We start from the raw sequence: 19,523 nt of genomic DNA, 5'->3' as shown, positions 1-19,523 counted from the left end.
TGTGGGAAAGTCTGAATCTGATCTCTTGCCACCAAGGAAAGTTCTGAGATGTGTTTTAACAAGTACTGGAAATCCTAGTGCTTGGGGAAGGTCCTTTTTTGGCAAGCATCAAGCTGGTTTTCTGTCCTGCTGTACTTTCAGAAATTCTAAGCTTTTATGATTCTTCTTCTATAGGTTCTAAACCTATAGTGTATTGCTGTGGTGGGTAAGAGTCAAAATTAGACACACATGAACAGAAATTCTAAAACTGCCAAGTTTATTAGGAAACTAAAAGACCCATGTTTGTTCTCGGGCAGCAGTGTTTTGAGTCTTAGAAATAAATGTGAATACAATTCAAAATTTTGTTCTGCAGTAGAGTGCCACTCATTTTCCTTGTTGCAGGGAGCACTGTGAAAAGTATATAAAACTTATCTGGATTTTTGGGCGTTCTCTCAAAGCCACAGAATTCACAAATACAAATATTTCTGCCTTTATTTTGCACAGAAAGTCAGTGTGCTTTGGGGCAGCAGTTTCCTGCATAGCAACAGCAGCAGCTTTTAGTGGCAGCTTCTGTTGTTTGGTGCTGGTTAAAAAGAGACTTTACAAGTGTGTAGTCATCACTGGATGAAAATGTGGAGCAATTGGAGCAATTCAGAGGTGTGCCAGCCCGTATGTGTCTTATTAAGGTCAGGAAAAGGAGGTGGATTCAGAAAATTTTGAAGACTACTTTTTTCCCCGTCAGTGTCAGGCAAGAGGATGTTATTTTCCAGGGGAAAACTGCGGGAGAGAAAAGATGCAAATTATGGGAAAGGCAGGGTTTCTGGGGAAAGGCTGATGAGAGTCCCTCTTCTTTCTTTTTCCTAAATTTTCTGTTCTTGTCTTCTTCCTCTCCCCTTTCTTTCTTTCCCCTTTCTGAGGTGAATCACTGCCACTACCCAGGCCTCTAGAGATGCTTGTTTTGGTGGTAAATGGTGGTCAATGATTGTTTAACCATAGGGAATAATCGCAGTGGGCAGATCTGGAAGAACTGTTGGATTATTTTTCTAAAAAACAATAATTCTTATCCCATTAGAAATCTGAAACAAAACTAGTGTTTTGGCTAGACAGGTCACTGTTTGACATCATGTGGAGTGTTTCCATTTCAATGAACATATCAATGAAGTGTAGATCAGATACTTTTGCAAAGTTTTCTCATCCTTGCTAGCAATCATTCTGTTTATCTACTTGTCTCTTCATCACAAATCTATTGAGCCTCTCTTTTTAGTCTGGCAAAATCTGGAGTTGGAGATGTATGTCCTTGTGTACAAACCCTCCTGTGTTCTGTTACTGTGCTCTGTAACTTCTACTCCTGTGCTGCTTCACGTCCTACTTAGTAGCCTTTCTCCCACTGAGGACTATATAAATTCTTTGGAAATAATTAATGAAACTAGAATTTCCTCAACTGGTATTGAATTCAATTACTGCTAGAGTCTGTGGCTTCAGAAATGGAGATGTATATAGTTGACTCGATACCTTCTTCACCTCACTTCACCTGCCCACCTCCTGGTCCCCAGTCCTTTCTGGTGGTGGTTTGAAAACTTACCTTCTGGTACTGCAGAAAGGCTTCTATAAAAATTCAATATGACACACCAGTTTCTGCAGCCCTACAAAAGTTTAATGCTAGCAGAAGTGGAGTATTCTGATATCTCACAACTTGTTCATCATTTTTCAAACTTTCATAGTCAATAATCCTTGATTATTCTGGTTTTGGGTTTTGGTTTATTGCAGGGGTTGATGTTGAGACAAGTTTGAATTACTTTTGTTTGTAAAGAAGTAGGCAGAAATAAAAAGTAGTGGTTTTCTTCTGATTATACGCAGTTTCTCCTACCATAGCCATTTTTAACTTGGAGTCTCCAGAGGTAACATCTTTACTCTTGGAATAGAACAATGAAACATATTTAGTAAAAACTTCTTGCAGTGTATGTCAAGTTAATAAGGTGTCCAGTTCATAATATATCTTTTAATAATCATTGTTTACTCTTGTGGTCAGCTGCTTCACAGTGTTTTGTAGCATATGTGACAGTTGTTGGTAGAGTTCCTCCCTGCTTCTTGGTCCTAAGTTGCTGAGGTTACGTATTAACTTAGTTGTTTCATTACAAGTAATGTATTTCTTCATCTTGAAAAACCTACTTACTTTATAACTATTCCTCTTGCTCTAGCTTTACAGAGAGGATTCTTGTATCCTTCAGGAGATAGCTGAGAGGAGAGCAGCAGTTGTGCCAGCAGAAGTGGAGAGCATGAAGACTATCTGAAGGGCTCTGGGGTGGGTGTTAGGGCAGGTGTTGAGCTGAGACCTGAAGCTCAGTGAAGGATTTTTGTGCATGTTACTGAACATTTTAAGTACTTGTGCAAAATGGGAAAATATACATTAGTACTCATAAACTTAATAATCACCTAGCTGTAACAAAATACAGTCTGCTTTCTGAGAAGCAGAAATTCTGGCACCTGTGCAGAAAAACACTGCTGCTTGGACTTGCATGGAGGCAGTGATCAAGTGCACCCCTCCAACCCTGGTGCTGTAGTTGCCATTAAGTTTTTCTTTTTTACTGAGAGGAGCTGCTGAGCACATTTTGGGCTTGTAGCTTCCTAAAAGTAAACACAGTTAACACGAGATGTGCTTGGTACTTGATCTGAAGGTATAGATTGTCATGACAGGCAAGACAACTGGTGGCCTGCTACTCTGCAAGAGTTTCTCCTTGTCTGTGTGCTTCCCACTTTTCTCTTGGGTCATGAACTAGTGATCATGTGTCACAGGGGGAATTAATTCAGCTGCTTCATCAATTAGAAAACTCATTTAAAAACACTTCAGTCTCCTGTGTTAGCTAACTGAAACATCTCTCCTTGTAGCCATGCAATTGCTCTCCAAAGGAGAGATGAAGAAAGGAAAGCTACATTGATTTCTTCCATAAATTTTTATCCATTAGTCATGGTCCAGTCTGAGATAATGTTAGTCTTGGCTGACTGTGGCCTGATGGAGTGGCTGAAGGGGTCTGAGACTAGGGGAAGGATACTGGGAACAGCTGGAATGGGAGAGGTCTGGCTGGACCTGCATCCCAAACCTTTCAGGTCTTTGTAGGTGTTTGATCACTTAACTGGAGACCTTGGGTTAAACTGATAATACAGGATAAACCTGGCATACCATCCAGAAAGACAAGTCTGTGTCGGTAGGAGTCCTCTTTCCTTTCTATTCCAGGTCAGTCTCTAACTAGCCAAAAAAGATGATTGCAGGTACCTGAATTTAATGATAACAACAGTTATTCCTACCTTTCCATATTCATACACTGTCTGGGACTATTGTTACTCTCAAAGTGATTAAAAACTAAAGACAGGGAAAGGAAACTTCTTTGTATCTTACAGTATTTTTGTTGTTGTTGTTGTTGTTTTTTTCCTTCTATATGCAAGTCTTTCCACAGCCTTATCTGGTCACAGCAGTACTTTTGCACAAATCAGATTTCCTCCTCACTGTTAACACTGAGATTTTAGCCCAGCGTCAAACCCAGGGCACTTGACTTACTCTATCTTTGTTGTTCATTTTTGCCTCATCACAAAAGCAGGCTGTCAGAGCACAGCAACATCTTTGTCAAATCCATATCAATATTTTGAAATAGTAAAAGATTTGTAGTAAAGGTAATATTATTTTATACTTTTCTCTTAAACATAGATTCGCATATGTAAACAGCAGATGAGCTAACTAGTAGTAGGTTTGGTTTGTTTTGTCTTTTTAAAGGGAATTTGTAAAAAATGAGAAGTTGTAGTTTCTTTCCCTGTTGTAAACCTGATGCGAAAATGAGTATATTAATAGCATTGTCAGCTCATAGAATGGCCTTTAGGAATTTATATGAACTTGCTTCATTTTTTCTCTGCTTTAGGAGAAAGTGGAGTGGAATATATTGTTCTAAACACAGTCATAGTTCGATTTTCCTGGTATACACCACCTATATTGTCTGCTTCCCCCCTTGTTTTGCTGTTTCTAGTGGTTTTATGATCTAAAGATTCTAGCTGATTTTGACAAACGAAGTCTGCAGCAATCCATACACAAACTGTCTCTTAATCAAGCTCAAGTTCCAGCTTCCACAGGGACCCTATTCTGTCAGATTCTTGGATAAATTGACCTGACACAGTAACAACCCCAAACTTACAGCCAGAGTTCGATCATCAGGAGAATTAGCTCTGATAGTTTGGCTGCTTAAAAAACTATTTAAAAATTATTGTGCACTAGATGAGTGCAGCACTGTACAGGATTAGATCAATGGGACAGAATTGTATTTTCAACTTTCATAAGATGACTTTTTTCTTCTGTACTGTATTTCTTTTGCTGAGGTAGCTTAGGTAAGAGTTTAACTCTGTGATGATGGATAATATGCTCCCGCATGGTGTGACACTTGACTTCAATTCTGCTTCTCGAAGTATGGATCAGAATCGCTGTTGAAGCTTTTGCTCCAGCTCTCTGGAGAAGGCTGTGCTGTTTGCACTTGTTTATCTTGTATGTTTGCTCCCTATGGTGGCTGTATCTGTCATTGCATTAAATGTGAAGTGAAATGTGGTTTCAGCTTACAATGCACTGTGAGAAATAAGTTGTTGAAGTGGTGTGACATTGGAGTTATAGCAGAGTGTCCAGGTGATGGCATGTGGGGAGAAGCTTTAAAGTTTTTTCTGCATTAGCCTTTCCCAAGTTTATTCCTGAAAATGGGTTGACATGCATATCCATCGCTGAAGCCATGTAAGAAGTTACCAATTTCTGTCACTTCATGGTACCTTTTATTAGCACAGCTTTTCATCAAAACCAGCTGTGTTGTGAATTGGTACTGGTACAATGAGATGGGTTACTTTTCAAAAAGGCAGAGCAAAATAACTTTTTATAAATCAAAGTTTAGCTTTTAGCTCAGGTAACAACTTGTTCACATAAAGAAGTTTATCAAGTTACTTTATTTCTAGGGGAAGACAAGTGATGGTATTTTAACTTCATACGTTAATACCTTGAATCTAAGAAATGTCTACGATTACTCCTGACAATGGCCTGCCAGTTAGAAAATATTTTCAGGCTTTCTTCTGCTTTTGCTCATACCTATGGAACTCTGCTGTTTCTTTCTTAAATTCATAAAGTAAAGAGGACAAAATTTGGCTTCATGTCTGATTGTCAAGCATAAAAATACTGATTATTAAGAAAACTCACAAATTTAGAAATTAACTCACAATTAAGAAAGCTCAAAAAACTCAAAACAATTATTAAGAAAACTCACAAACTCAAAACTAGCAAAGGCACGGAAACTAGTTGTAGGTATCTTTCTGAAGGAAAGCAGGAAAGAACAGCTATAAAATGCCTGTCCTTTTTCCTATGGGCTGGGGAATGTAGATGATCAGGTTGGTGAAGAGAATAGTTGAGACATTTGTGTTAGAAGTTCTGCTCAGTTTTAATATGGGGTCCTTTGGTCTCCTAGGCAGGAGCAACTGCCTCTATTTTCCAGCTGAGAAAGGGCAGGTCTCTGGCTTGTTCTGCTGTCCTCAAAGCTCTTTCATGAATATCTTTGGATCTTTTATTAAAAGTGAACGTGTCTTCTAAGGAACAAAAAAAAATCAGCATAAGCATACTTACATTGGTAATATGCACACCTGGGCAAAATCAGAAAGCATTTATGCTTTTCTTTCTTTCCTTAATGAATACTGAGGGCTGTGGGTTTGGGTTAGATTCCTCCAAGGTTTGCAGTTTTTGCCATTCTTCCTAGGTTAACTCCCTCAACTGGGATTTCCCTCTCCCTCTGCCCCCACACACACGTGGGGAGGAGAGGTCAAAGACAGCTTTCACAACCTCTGGGGGCCCTAGAGAATGCAAGATAAAGCCTTCTGCTAGTCAGCCTCTCAGTCTAACTCCCTGGCAGGCCTCTTTGCCAGAATGACCCGGCTCAATGGGCAGCCACCAGGGTGTACCAGTCCTGGTTTTGTCCAAGCATAGGACTGCTGCTTTACCTCTGCTCTGGGTTTCAGCTCATTGTGGGTTCCAGAAGACCAGAACAGAAAGCACATAACCTCCATGCTTGCTGGTGACGTGCACTAGGTTTGATGAGTAGTAGCAGGCAGAGGCATGATTTAATGCACTCCAGTTTTTGTAAATGCATTGCTGAGATAAAATTGTTTCATTTTTGAATTCATTCGATGGAGTAACAGGAGATGAAAAGACAAAAAGGGAGAGCTCTCCATATTTGTAACCGTTCACTTCTTGCAAAGGAGAATGTTAGTATTGATTTGTTTTTCCATAAATAATTTTCTGTAAATCATATCCCTATATGGTGAGGACAAGTAAAATCTGAATGTTTGTATTGATATCACATCCATGTGAGCAGGTAACATCTCGTTCTGTGGAAGAAAAAAGGAGTAGAAGTATGTGTCACCATGTCATCAAATGAGAACGCAAATTAGGAGGCCTTTAAGAAAAAGGTTTGATTGAGTTTAGGTGCATTCTGAAGAATATCTTTCTAGTTTATCTTCCAGAGTTTTTTTTGGAGAGTCGTAAATGTGACTGTGGAGTGACTTCAAAAGAAGTTTGAATGGGAAACAAACAAAATGTTGTGGGGTATTGCTCCAGGCAGCTAAGAACAGTTTTGCCAGTTAAGGTTTTGGGTTGTTCCTGGGGCTAAAGCCACTCTGGTCTCTTCCCACACAGGTGGTGCTGGCTGTGACCCTCGCTGGTGTGTAGCTGCACCATTCCACAGTGCTCCTGGGGACATGGATGTGTGTAAGTGTGCTCCTGACAGTGGTCCTCAGAGTTATGAATGAAGCTGGAGTCTTGGCTTCTGGCTGAAGTTGTAAAAACTAGATGACCTTTAAGAATTTAAGTTGATGCTGTTTTTAAATATGCTTTGTAAAGCATTCAGAAGACTTGCTTTTGGAGCAGAAAGGTCAAACCTTTGATGTGCTGGTAGTGGCTGGATGCAGTTGTGTACACTTAAATTCCCTCCTAGCTTCTTGCTTTTGAGTGCCTTTCACCTAAAGGATGAGGGACTAGCAAGTACTTAAAAGACTTTGAGACTTTGCTTCTTTTTGTGTCTTTTTTTAGTGTGGACAGTGTGGTAATTAATGCAAAACTCATTGAGAACAAATTGTTGTCGAAACTGGAAGGGGTGATGTCTGCTCAAGGCTGCAGTGTTTGTGCCTTAGTGACACTCTTGAGTGTCACATGGATCAGGAATTGTCATGGCTGCATCCGAAAGTGTGGTACTTGTGAAAGGAGAACAAAGACTCAGAGGACATGTGAAGGGGAGCATCCTTGTGAACCCTCTCAGGGTTGGCCTGTGTGAGCTGGTGACACAACAGAAAGGACTGCTTCAATTTTTATTAATAGTAAAGGGGCCTTTAGATGATCTTAATGACAGCTCAATAATTTTGCACGCCTCGTGGATCCTTTTGAGGACAGTGATACATGCCCTGATAAAGGCTACTGAGGCCCTTCCCTCCTGAGGAGAGGAGTGATGACTCTTGAGTGATGTTACAGATGGTGTCAGAGAAGATAGTGGAGCAACTGAGTGAGACAGGCATTCAGGAAGTAATTTATTGCAGGTCTGTTGAGAAATGAATTAAAGAAGGAGTAAAAGTAAAACCGCTCCATGGAGTGAAGTAATGGTTTGTGAAGTAATGAACAACAGGCAATAAGTTGTGTGACAATGTTCTGTGGAGGAGGTGGCACACACAAAACAGAAGATGATTTTACTTTTGGTAGTGATACAACTTAAGTAGCTCCTAATTACTAATCTAATTACTCTTAAGTTCTAGCTGTTTATTCTTGCTTGTCTTGCAGCAGGAGTAGGGATTTGTGCCATTTGAGAGCAAGGAGGGAGGATGAATGAGCTGAAAAAGAGAATGTATTTGACAGCATTTTTTAAAATGAATTTTGATGGAGAATGCCAGGATATCACTGACACAAATCAGAGATCTAGAGTGATGAAGTTAGTACTAAAAACACAGAAATGCCTTAAAGGAAGGTGCATAATGTGTAGTAAAAGTTTGAACTGTCTTGGGTTGGCACTTCTTGAATCACATCTACTTGAATTTCATTTGGTTAGCACCTACCACTGTGGAGTTCTGAATCATGGTGATTCCTTCAAGCATTTTCCACAAATTATTACTGGATTTTTTTTTTTAAAGAAAATAAATTCATAGTGATTTTCCAAATATACAAGAAAAGTAATTCTTTACTGCTTTGTAACTTGCCAATGAAAATGAAAGAAATGTTTCCAGTGAATTAGAAAGGAACAGGATTTTGCTTATAAATAAAGGGAATTTTAATCCAACTGTTTCTTTGAGTATGAAAGTCCTCTAGACTGGACTATCCCTTCCCTTGCATCTGTGCATTTCTAGAATATTTTTTTTAATGCGTAACTTCCTTGGTAATTTACAAGGGATAATATGGCGCATGGTAGAAATTAAATTTCTCAACAGAAGTGTATATTTGGCATGGCCACGTTCACTTTCAGCTTTAAGAAGTAAGAGCAATTAGGCATGTGCCTCTCTGAACGAAGAGCAAAGTCTCAGTTAGAAAATACTTGTTCATAGATCTGTGTTGTAAAATAGAATGGCCCCTTCTTTAAGGAATATATCTGCAGTACAGCAACACAAGTACAGCCTGCAAATGTTACATTACATCCAGCCTGGGGCAGGCCAAATGAGGTATAAATCAATGCTTTTCTGGTCTAGTTTGAACTTGCTTTACGTGTAGTTAACAAAGATTTCCTTTAAAAGAAGGCTCTGGGTGTGGAAATTATTTTCTGACTTAAAGTATCATGCCATCCATTTCTGTTTTCTGTTGGTGGTATCATTGCTTTCTTGGGCAGTAAGTAAATCAGTGTAGAGTCTCTGTGTGTGTCCTGTCTCTGTTCCCCCCTGCCCTTTCTCTCCTCTATCCCCCACTAATTAAAACACTTCTAGAATAAAATGTCATGAATTGGCAGGAGGAGGTACATACTGTTCTCCTGATAATTTAAATGTTACCTTTCTGTAGGATGAAAAGAGCTAGAGCCTGCTTTCTCAGTTGTAAGCAGAGTAGCCCCTCCTGAGGTGCTTTACAGAAGTGAAGCACAGCTGAGTATAAGAGCTGGATGCTGCCTGACATTTAACACTGCTGCAGCTCAGCTGCTCTTAGACGTAGGAGTTCTTCCTCATGCTGTGAAAATACACCATGCTGTTCTCTTTACTGAGGGCTCTGAAGTTCTTAATACAGTGGTTTTCTTAAAACTTGGTGGTTTGATATTGTGAGAAGCTCATATTGAAGGGATAAGGCTTTTCAAAACAAAAAGAAGATGAAAGAAAATAATAAAACTAGTTATTTGTACCAATATCATAAGAGATTGTTCTATTTTGTTTTTCCTTTCTCATTCTGTAGCATGTCCTGAGTCCAGGGCAGCAGGTAGCCTGATAGGCTACCTCTAAAGCTATACTTCCATCCATTGCTGATGCTAGTGCACAAAGATGGACTGTTTTGGTAGGACAAGGCTCCATTGAAGTTACTGCTAATAAGCAAGCCAGCTCTGTTCACTTCAGTCCCATTCAAAACACAGGAAAAGGCTCAGCCCCTGCCAAACTTGAAAAGCTGAAACTATTACAGAGGTTAAAAATTATTTATTTCAAGTGGGTGTAAAACATATTTTCAAAATAAACACTGAAACCACACCTGACTCTTACCACATATATTAATCATATTCTGTGTGGGCATGAAGTACAGAAAATGTTGGGCTTTGTATTCCTTGGTTTTATAAATGCAGGTTTGTTCTAACTACCATTTAATACAAGCAATGCTTAAGTACTGTCAGATACAATGCACCTTCTCATGTAGTGCTACTCCGTTGTAGCTTAGTTTACTCTTGGCTCTTTAATACCTCCCTAATGCTTAATTTAAAAAAAAAAAACAAAAAAACAAACTATGTAGTCATAGGTGGAATTAATTTGACTATTCACTTCTAAAGTGTACCTATACTTGTCTAAACAAAAGCTGATGTTAATCCTAGTGTGAGCTCTTTGTGTTTCTGTAGCAAATTGTTCTCTTATTTCTGTGTGCTTGTGTTCTGCAGTGCTGTACTGATGGTCATCTGCTTTTTAAGTACAGCTCCTTGATGCACTGGGTGATTCTTGAGAACACTCCATTGGTCTGTATGCTTGGTTTCAATTTTACATGCTGCTGCAGGTGAATCAGTGTCCTACAGGTATAAAATGTTGGCATTCCCCAGCGTGTAGTATGTGAGGTTTGGGGGATTTTTTTGTTCTGTTTTTTTTAATGCCGTTGAGTACATACTCCTCCTGTACTTACACTCGTCCATGTAAAAGCCGAGCTGAGCCTGATGTTTGCATATGGCAGAGCTCTGCCCACCTTTTAGAGCTGGAAATGAAATGTGGGGAATTTCCCTGCTAAGAATGGGTGTATTACTGGGGAGCTGCCTCTCCTCCATACTGCAGACAGATTTGCCTCCATCCTGACCTGCCTGTGCCTTGAGCCAAGGCTGCTCAGGGCGCTGTGGCAATGATAGCTTGCTGAAGTGTTCTCCACCATGCTCTGAGTCTGAGACTCGCTGCCACCATCCACACCCTGCGTTTCTATCTCTAGCATATACCTAATCTCTTTGCTCTCCCAAGCTCCTCTCTAGCTATGTTGCTGAGAGAGCCGGAGGTAGTGCAATAGGAGTTCTTTTGAAATCAGTATAAACCTTGGGTTTGATACCATGTTGTTATGATTCTTCTAATCCTCTGATTCCTGACTGAATTATTCAGTCAGAGTCTATGTGGCTCAGTTGATGAAGCAACAATGACAGGGTTGTGTTGTGTTGCTTTTTAGGTTTTTGCCATCCTTTTTAAGCTTAAATACTGCATTAGTGCTGACTTTGTGTCTTCTGGTGCCACTCTGCAGCAATGAGATCTGCATCCAAATCTGAGCTGTTTCTGTCGTATTTAGTGTATTGTTTGGCAGGTTTCTCTAATTGATCATCTTAAAGAATAAGCAGTGTGGGGGAATCAAACCTGCCAACCTTCAAATAGTAATTCCTGGAAAGAGATGCTGATTGCACCGTTTATCACTTCATGGAGATACTCAAGGAAGGAGTTGGATTGGTGGTCAGCTGCACTTGTGCAGTCAAAACTCACTTGTTCAGGATTACACAAACATGCTCTAGTGCTCTAGCTGGGTCCTTGCAGCCTCTCAAGATCCAGCACGGTTTATTAACTTGGGCTCACTGCCAAACAAATGCAACTCTGGTGCTCCCAGACCAAGGAGGGTCTGCTGTTTTGGCATGGAGTCCGAGCAGTTAAAGCCTGCCAAGCGTGAACAGTGCAGATCTGGGTCCAGCATGGTTCTTGAATCCAGGAGATCTAGAAATATGGATCAGCTTGGGACCATCAGGACTCATTAGATCAGCAACAGTTTCTGTCCTGTTAACCTCAAGCTTGTTTGTTTGGTTTTTGTGTGGTTTTTATTAAGGTTTTTTAATGTTGTTGTTTTGGGGGTGTGTGTTTTTTAAAACTTTTAACTCGTGAGTTCTGGGAAAATTTATTAGCTTGATCAGTTCCAAACTCAACTAAAACTTTCTGCATGTGCAGTATGGAATATAAGGAGCTTCTTGAAAGCAGACTGCAGAGGCACTTAGTGTACTGAGCAGGGTTCCTGAGTCAGAGCTGCTGATCCTAAATTGACTTTTTATTTCTCTATGCTGTGATTCCCAGGTCGTTTTTCAGTGAAACAGTATGCAAATATTTCCATTGTCTGCTTTTTCACAGCCTTTGTGAGCTGTGACTGTGGTGCACTGACCATTATGCGCAAAGTATTTAGTACTGGGTGGACATTTTTAGTTAGGACTTGTATTTGGTTATGTGGTGTATGTAGCCATGGTGCATACACTGAGAGAATATGTTTAATAACTGCAGTTATCAGGGTAATTAGCTTTTCTGTTTGGATTTAAATATGCTCTTTGGAAAAATTGCAGTGTGCTTGGTGTAACTCCACCAAGCACAAATTAAATAATTTAAAGATGATATGCTAGGTAGTCTCTGGATTGTTACAGTATTTGAAGTTAACTTTTCTCACAAAATTCACCAATGCTTGCTTTACTTTCCCAAGCAAAAGATCATACAGCTCTTCTTTTTTTTTTTTTTTTTATGTGCAGGTGCAGCTGGGACAAGCGGATATAAAATGCCCCATCACAGAGTGCAGCGAACACCTGGATGAAACAACTGTCCTCTATAACCTGCCCCATGATGACATCATCAAGTATAAATACTTCCTGGAACTCAGCCGCATTGACTCCAGCACCAAGCCATGCCCTCAGTGCAAGCACTTTACAACCTTCCGGAGGAGAGGCCACATTCCTACCCCTGCCAAATTGGAGAACAAATACAAAGTGAGCATGCTTGCCGGGGCTGTGGGTTAGATGGCACTGCAAAAGTAGGACAGCATTTGGTGAGCATTAAATGAACTTTTTTGTTTCACTGGAGCTGTGTGCAAGCTGTGATTAGGAATATGAACCTGTAGTACATCATTAATTAAGTATTTGACGTCTAACAGTTGAAGCAGCTGAACTCTTCAGCCTGTTTTTTTATTTGTTTTTTTTTCTTGGTAGGGGGCATAATTTTGGCCTGACATACATTTTAACTTAAAGCGTGTCTTCTTTCTGACATGCAGAAAATATGATCACAGTCAGAAGAGACTGGGAAAGGGGAGTTACCACTATAACCAATAATTTTAGACACACAGCTTATAAATTTTCCCTGGAACTCTGGGTGAGTGAGTTCTGGGCATTTATTATGTTAGGCTGTTTGCATTGCTTCTTCCTTAGTAATAGAGCTGTTGTGTGTCCTGCTTGTTGATTCTGATTTCTTCACTCCCTTACCAGACGTTATACATTACTGTAGTCTCCTTATTCACAATGCAGAACTTTGAGAAATAGAGGGGGAAAAAAACCCATATCTACAGCATTTCTTTTCATAGAATAGTTGCTTATACTATGATTTTAACCAAAGATAAAAAGCAAGAATTTAGAATAATCTTTGAGCTGTTGCAAGTCCATTTAAGTTCCAGAAGACAACAGTTGTCTGCAGCACCATGTTCTGTGATAGCTTTTCATCCGGTTACTAGATTTGTTGTGGTTAATTTCATGATTGAGTTCACCTTTCCTGGACAAACCAGTTCTCAGTAGGAGTTTAGATGACTGTTTAGATAGCCCTAATTACACAGCATAAGATTCAGCCCAGTATGAAGATTAAAAGGTAGAAGGTTGTGTATTCATTGCAGCTGAAAAGTTGGTAAAGCTAATTCTGAGTTATGAGCTATTTGTGCATATCTGTTTAGGGCATGGATTACATGCCACACTCTGTTGGAGTCAGTGTTTTCAAATTTTTGTCATCTTACACTGAGGTGGAAAAAATTTGAAACTGGGAGTAAAATTCCTTCTGCCCAAAGCTATTCTCTTTCACCCATCTGCTTCATCATCACCACACATCAGATGTAATCCAGGGTAGATCAGAGCTTGTAATGCTTTGGCAGCTGCCTCTCCTAGTTGTCAGAGGCTGTTAGTGTCCCACAAGTGTGGGTCATTAGTGCTGAAGCTGTTGTATCACAGGCCTGCCTGATCTGAAAACATTCCTCAGGATGTAACCAGTGCTGTTTTATGAGTTAAAATGATACAGTTAAAATGTCCCCAGCTGCCCTACAAACCACAATGGGAAGGAATGGGAGACCGTGCAAGCCAGGAGCAGTTCACTGGTCATGTGGCAGTTCAGTGTGTGTGCCTCTGATCTGCAGAGCTTAAATCTCCTGGCAACAGACTCTGGCAAAATGTATCCTTAGAGCTGAGCCGAGGTGTTGTGTGCAAGAATGTCTAGTTGATGCTAGACAGAAATATAATTGGGACAATGCTGGCAAGCAGTATGGGTGATCATGGTCCACAGGATTTCAACATACTCCTTGAACCTCAAGTGTATGTTGAACCTTTTGGTGTAGGTACAGTTGCAGTCATTATTTTAAGCTTTGCACAAGGAGAAGTTTTGTTGCAGGGAGAAGGTTTAAAAAGATGACTATATATGACATGGAGCAGATATATGAGTGATTTACATGCACACATAGCTGTGGACCAATATTACCTGTTTTCTTAGGTTCTCGTGTCTCATGTGATTACATGTACACATTGTGTCTTAAATTTTAGGCTATTTGGAGGCGAAAATACATTTTATTTTGTATATATTGCATAGGAGACATCTGACTAGAGGCTTTTGAGGCTGCCCTATTCACATGCAAGTAATATAAACAGCAATTGCACTAGGTGAATTCTGCACCAGCACTGCAAGTGTTGGCTTCAAGAGAACTGAGTCATCTGGGGAACACACAGGCAGAAGCCTGCTGGTAGGATCATAGCACAGCCAGTACGCTCACTCTTTCATACACTGCAAGGAGAAAGCATTCTAAAATACAAGACTTCATTTGAACTGATACTTTAAAAATGTTAATGCCACTTCTAAAATTCGATACAGTATTTAAAATTACAAATAACATGGAAATTTAAAGAGGCAGCAAATTTATAAATTAGTTTTTCTTATAGCTGATTTGTGTCAGCTAAGCTGGTCTAGGTTCAGCAGTTCAGTTGGCTGAGTTTCAATTCTTGGTGTACTAAGCCTAGAAAGTTAACATGTATGTTGAGGAAAGAGGGGAAGAAAGTGAGAACTTGCTATCCAAACCTTTATTCTACCATTAGTGCCACTTAAGATCACACAGACCAGCAAGAGATCTATTTAATTGTCTACATAAAATATTTTTATCACAAATGGAACCCGCATTAGCTCTGAAAATTTCCTTGCCCCCTCTGCTCTGTGAAATTCATAATGAAGTTTTATTGTTCATTCTGTCAAGAGATAAAAGTCACATAAAAGGAGGACTTGAGTGCTTGGGTTTGCAAATGTGTTTTTTCAATGCATTTATTACACAAGCTTACTTGATTTTGAACTACTGAAGAGTTTCTGAAAGTTGTTCTAGAACTAGCGGGAATTTGTACCAGCAGAGATGCTGTGATAGAGCTGATCTGTTAGCTCCCCACTTTTGGATCAAATTTTAAGTGGCAGGTATCATCATGGCTATACATGGCTTCAATCTACCTTGAACCTCAGCTGCTGTTAATGTGGTGATTTTGCTCTGCTCTCCCTCCTTGCTCTCAGCTGTTCATTCCTGCCAGCCTGCTTCTGCTTATGAAGATTTTTGGTGTCATGCTGGGAGCTGGATCAAAGATCAGCCCTAATGGGGTACAAAATTTGTTTTGTTGTTGCTTATTTTCAGCTGTTTCAAGAGAGAGGATGGGTTGATGATGAGGAGAAGGAAGCTGTTTTGGCTGGAGCCCATATTTATTTTCAAATAAAGTGACAGTGTCTGCAGCTAGAGACTGTAATTCATGTAATCAGTTAATTGCATAATTAATTTGGCCATCCTGTTATATAGCTGCTGTTCCACCAAGCAGCAGAAAATCCCACTAAGCTTCAGGTTCTAGGGATATTTTTCACGTGCAGTCAGTTTTGCTATCATCTGGTCACACTGAGTTAGTTGTATTTTGTGTTGAAATTATCTATCAGTTTAGAAAAGTCTTTTCCTGTGAGGTGAGGAAACTGATAGATAAAGTAGCTTTCAGCAAAGAGGCTTACTAAGAAAATGGAAAATGTTAGCCTCAAAGGTCAGTGTTTCAGAAAGCTGACAACCAAGAGAATTAGAACATAAAGTTGTGTAATCTTTTTCTACTTCAAGGAAGGCTGATTGATCTTCAGATGGCATAGAAATTTGTGTATATATCCATTCTCTCAATTCTGATCAATAGAAATAGAAATCCTAAAATAAATGGGAAAATGTTTGTAAGGAAAAACATATTTGAAAGAAGACAAGGTTAATGTTTTGTTTTGCAGATAGAGTTTGTTTTGCTGGACTATAATATATTTTACTGGTTTAAAATCATATGTAGATAACATTTCTGTCCTTGCTATGGCGATTTCATGCATAACTACTGAATCAAATAATATTTGACTTTTCTTTCATAAAAGCAGAAAAAAGGTGGAATAAGAATGTGAAAGACATTCTTATTGTAATTGCCCTGTTCTGTTTCCGTTTCTTAAGCACAGGGGTATCACACTGTATCCAAGTTGGAATGATTTTAGGGGTTTGTTTTGCAGCCACTAGTTCCAAGAAAAACAAGGTTCATAACTGCTTAAAGGACATAGTTTTCTTTGCTTGCTTCAGTTATTCTCAGGAAGCATTGAACCCACAGAGAAGTGAAATGGCCCATTCAAATTATAAAAACTCTTTACAAGTTCAGTTTTGAGGAAGGTGCTGTCAGGGTGACAGGTGGAAGAGGAAACTGGTGATGAAACATAGAGTTCTCGCTAGTTCACTTAGGGCCATTTGTGGTAAGAAATGTTATTTTGAGTTCCTGTGGTTATAGCCTCATCCTGTATTTCAGTACTTTCTGATTAATGTATTTGGAAATACCTCATGTCAGTGTGCATGTGTAAGTTCAAATGTGTATCCTGGTGGCTGCTGTAATGCTTTCGCTTATCTAATGCTGTAACAGAAAGAGTATGCAATTAATTTGTCAGATATTCATCAAAAAACAAACCAAACAAAACTACAGAACTTGTGCTTTAAATTGTTGCCTTTTCTTTAAGGAAGAAGCTTTAACTTGCAGCTTCCTGACCTGTTGATTTGGGCTTGTACGTTTTAACAACCGTGTTCTATCTCAAATGTCTGAATGCTGCAAATGATAAAAGTTTTCAGGTTGTAGAGCACTTACTTGTGGCTACAAGCTCCATCTTTGGCTGAGGCATAAACAAATACTGAGCCCTACAATATGATGCTATAATCAGTCTTCCCAGAATTAGGACACTGTGACATCTGTTGTTGAAAGACATAAATTCGATGCCGGGAGGGAGTGGAGGAGAAAAACGAAAAAAGAAAGATATGGAGATATGGGTTAGGATAGTTTAGATGACAGTCTTGTGCATATTGTTTTTTAAAGTATTGTGTAAACATTGATCGGTGCTCTGTGTTAGTTTGGTTAGTAGCAATATGTATATCATTCTTTAGATTTCGCAGAGCAGGAAATTTTCCTTCTGTTGAACTGGTTTTATTAGGAGAAATCATCTGGGAAGCAGAGATGCAAGTTAGTATGTTTTCATTGATTCAGCATCTTGGCAACTGCCTCATTAAATTTGAGAAAGGGCATTATTTGATATTACTTTTATTTTATACTACTTTTATTTTATACTTTATCATGGCCTTGGACAAGTTTTCAGGTAAAAACTAATAATATTTGTAATCCACATTTTAGTCCTAATATGTTGTTTCTCTTTAAAAAGATGTAGTGATTGCATGTGCAAATAATTTTGGCCAGCCCCAGAAAAATATGTAAGGGAGATAAAGCACCTACTTTGGACTCTTAATTGTAGTCAAGGAAGCATAACACCAGTTGTCATAACTCAACAGGAGGGCACAGCACCTGGTGGGAGTGAGAACTTGAGAAATATGTTTTGGGGACTTTACATGTGACTACACTCTAGGATATAGTTTCCTGAGAAGCACCCCCACACCATGTATGGTCATCACAGATGTTTCTCTGGTTTGGTGGTGAACCAAGTCTGGACACAGATATAACCAAAAACCCTTGGTTTGGTTGAATTCCTCAGTCCCATCCATCAGCTGGGTACACAGCCCAGGGCAGTGCTAGACATGGACTGCAGCTGGAGATGGTGGACAGTGCTCAGCAGTCACTTGGGCTGCTGAGATGTTTTGCTGCCAAACACAGCAGAAGTGAACATGTTGCAGAAGCCTGGATGTGCCCGAGTCTAATGTGGCTTCTAGTTCTTGCTTTCCTTAGTCATGATCCAGGTTGGAGGCCTGTCTTTCGTCAGATAAGCAGCTGCACTGTGCCTCTGTTTATTACTCCTGCAAACACAGCAGCTGCCTTTGCTTTTCACATAAAAAAACATAAGCAGGCTGTGTAAGAAGGTGTGATGATGATGTTACCTGTTTGACACAATGATTTAAAACTGAGGGAGTGGAAAGAATAGATCCTTTCTCAATTTAAATAAGGCTTGTGGGTTTTGCCATTAGGTGTGGTCTATAGCAAGTGGGCTGTTTGGCACAGCCTCAGCTTGCCTTGACGCAATCACGAGCAAAAGGAGGTGCCTGATTTCCCGTTGGTAGTTGTGGCTCTTGGATGAGAGCCTTGTTCATGGTCCCTTTTCCCAGGACCATTTCTAATATCAGCTTCGTAACCCATGCCAAGTTCTGTAGAACCTCTTCAGAAGACCAAGTACTTTCTAATAGGATATGGCAGTGCAGTTTATTCCTAGAAAAAGACAGATCCACTGCACTGAAAACTGTCAGCTCATTTTTAGGTGCTCTCCCAAATGTATTGGAGGCAATTGAATAGGCTTTCTGGATTCTGCCTTTTGTTAGTTGAGCCACACAATCACTTTGGGAAGTAGTGCTTGTGACTAAACCAAACTACTTATGCTTCATTTGATTGAGGCCTTTCCCAGCTTTAGCAATTACTTCTGTATTTTCCCTTGTTTAAAAAGGAAAAGAACATGCTAGCTTCCACAACTTCTTGTGTTTTTAAAACAGAGCCTCCAAAAGATGTTAGGTCTTTGCTGGGCAGCTGCTCTCTTAATTGAAGAGCAGTGGTTTTAAAACAGACTTGCTAGTTGTATCAGCACCCATCTTGCAAATATGTGGTGTTTTCTCATTTATACAGATCCAGTGTCCATCTTGCCAATTTGTCTGGTGTTTCAAGTGCCACTCTCCCTGGCATGAAGGCGTTAACTGCAAAGAATACAAGAAGGGAGACAAGCTGTTACGTCACTGGGCCAACGAAATCGAACACGGGCAGAGGAATGCCCAGAAGTGTCCAAAATGCAAGGTGAGCTGCTCTCCCTTGGCTTACAGGTAGTACTTCAAACTGTTCAAATATACATTTAAAGTAAATATTTGTAGCTTCTGCTCAGTATTGGACATGAAATTCATACTTACTGTGCAGTTTGTTGTTAATGACCATTTGAGAAACGCAGGTCAGATTTTTTTGCTGGTTCCTGCACTGATTCTGCAGAATGTCTGCATGTAAAAGAAACGTGTATTAAGAGGGGGCTTTGATGTATGCTTAGAGTCATAGAAATGTTTGGGTTAATTAATTGCAGAATAAATTAATCCTAAAATAAAGCTTTAAAGAAATGGAAAGCTTTAGGGAAATACAGTGCCCTTTGTCAGGTTTTCCAGACAGTTTGAGTGTATTCAATATCTGAGTAAGACTGGAAATACTCTGTCAACAAGTTAACTAAGGGAAACTAAGACTTGGCAAAATTGTAAGTTTTGTAGGATTGAATGTTACTTCTTCAGAAGCTGTACCTCAAGGTGGGTCTTCACAGGCCACACCTCGAGTACTGTGTCCAGTTCTGGGCCCTTCACTTCAAGGACATTGAGGTGCTGGAGTGAGTCCAGAAAAAGGCACCGGAGC

General features: G+C 39.7%; 1 protein-coding gene across 1 annotated transcript in view; it reads left to right on the top strand.

Moving 5' to 3' along the window:
- Positions 1-19,523, top strand: part of RNF217 (ring finger protein 217) — a 62,091-nt gene that overhangs the window by 18,989 nt on the left and 23,579 nt on the right. Inside the window, exons 2-3 of the mRNA XM_014876680.2 lie at positions 12,153-12,386; positions 18,768-18,932. Of these exons, the coding sequence (XP_014732166.2) occupies positions 12,153-12,386; positions 18,768-18,932 (399 nt within the window). The remainder of the gene's footprint in view (positions 1-12,152; positions 12,387-18,767; positions 18,933-19,523) is intronic.

This window comes from Sturnus vulgaris, chromosome 3 (assembly GCF_052056855.1).
Source record: "Sturnus vulgaris isolate bStuVul1 chromosome 3, bStuVul1.hap1, whole genome shotgun sequence".
In the NCBI taxonomy this organism is placed as follows: Eukaryota; Metazoa; Chordata; class Aves; order Passeriformes; family Sturnidae; genus Sturnus; species Sturnus vulgaris.
The sequence above is the reverse complement of the archived record's forward strand: the minus strand, read 5'-3'. Positions and strand labels throughout refer to the sequence as shown.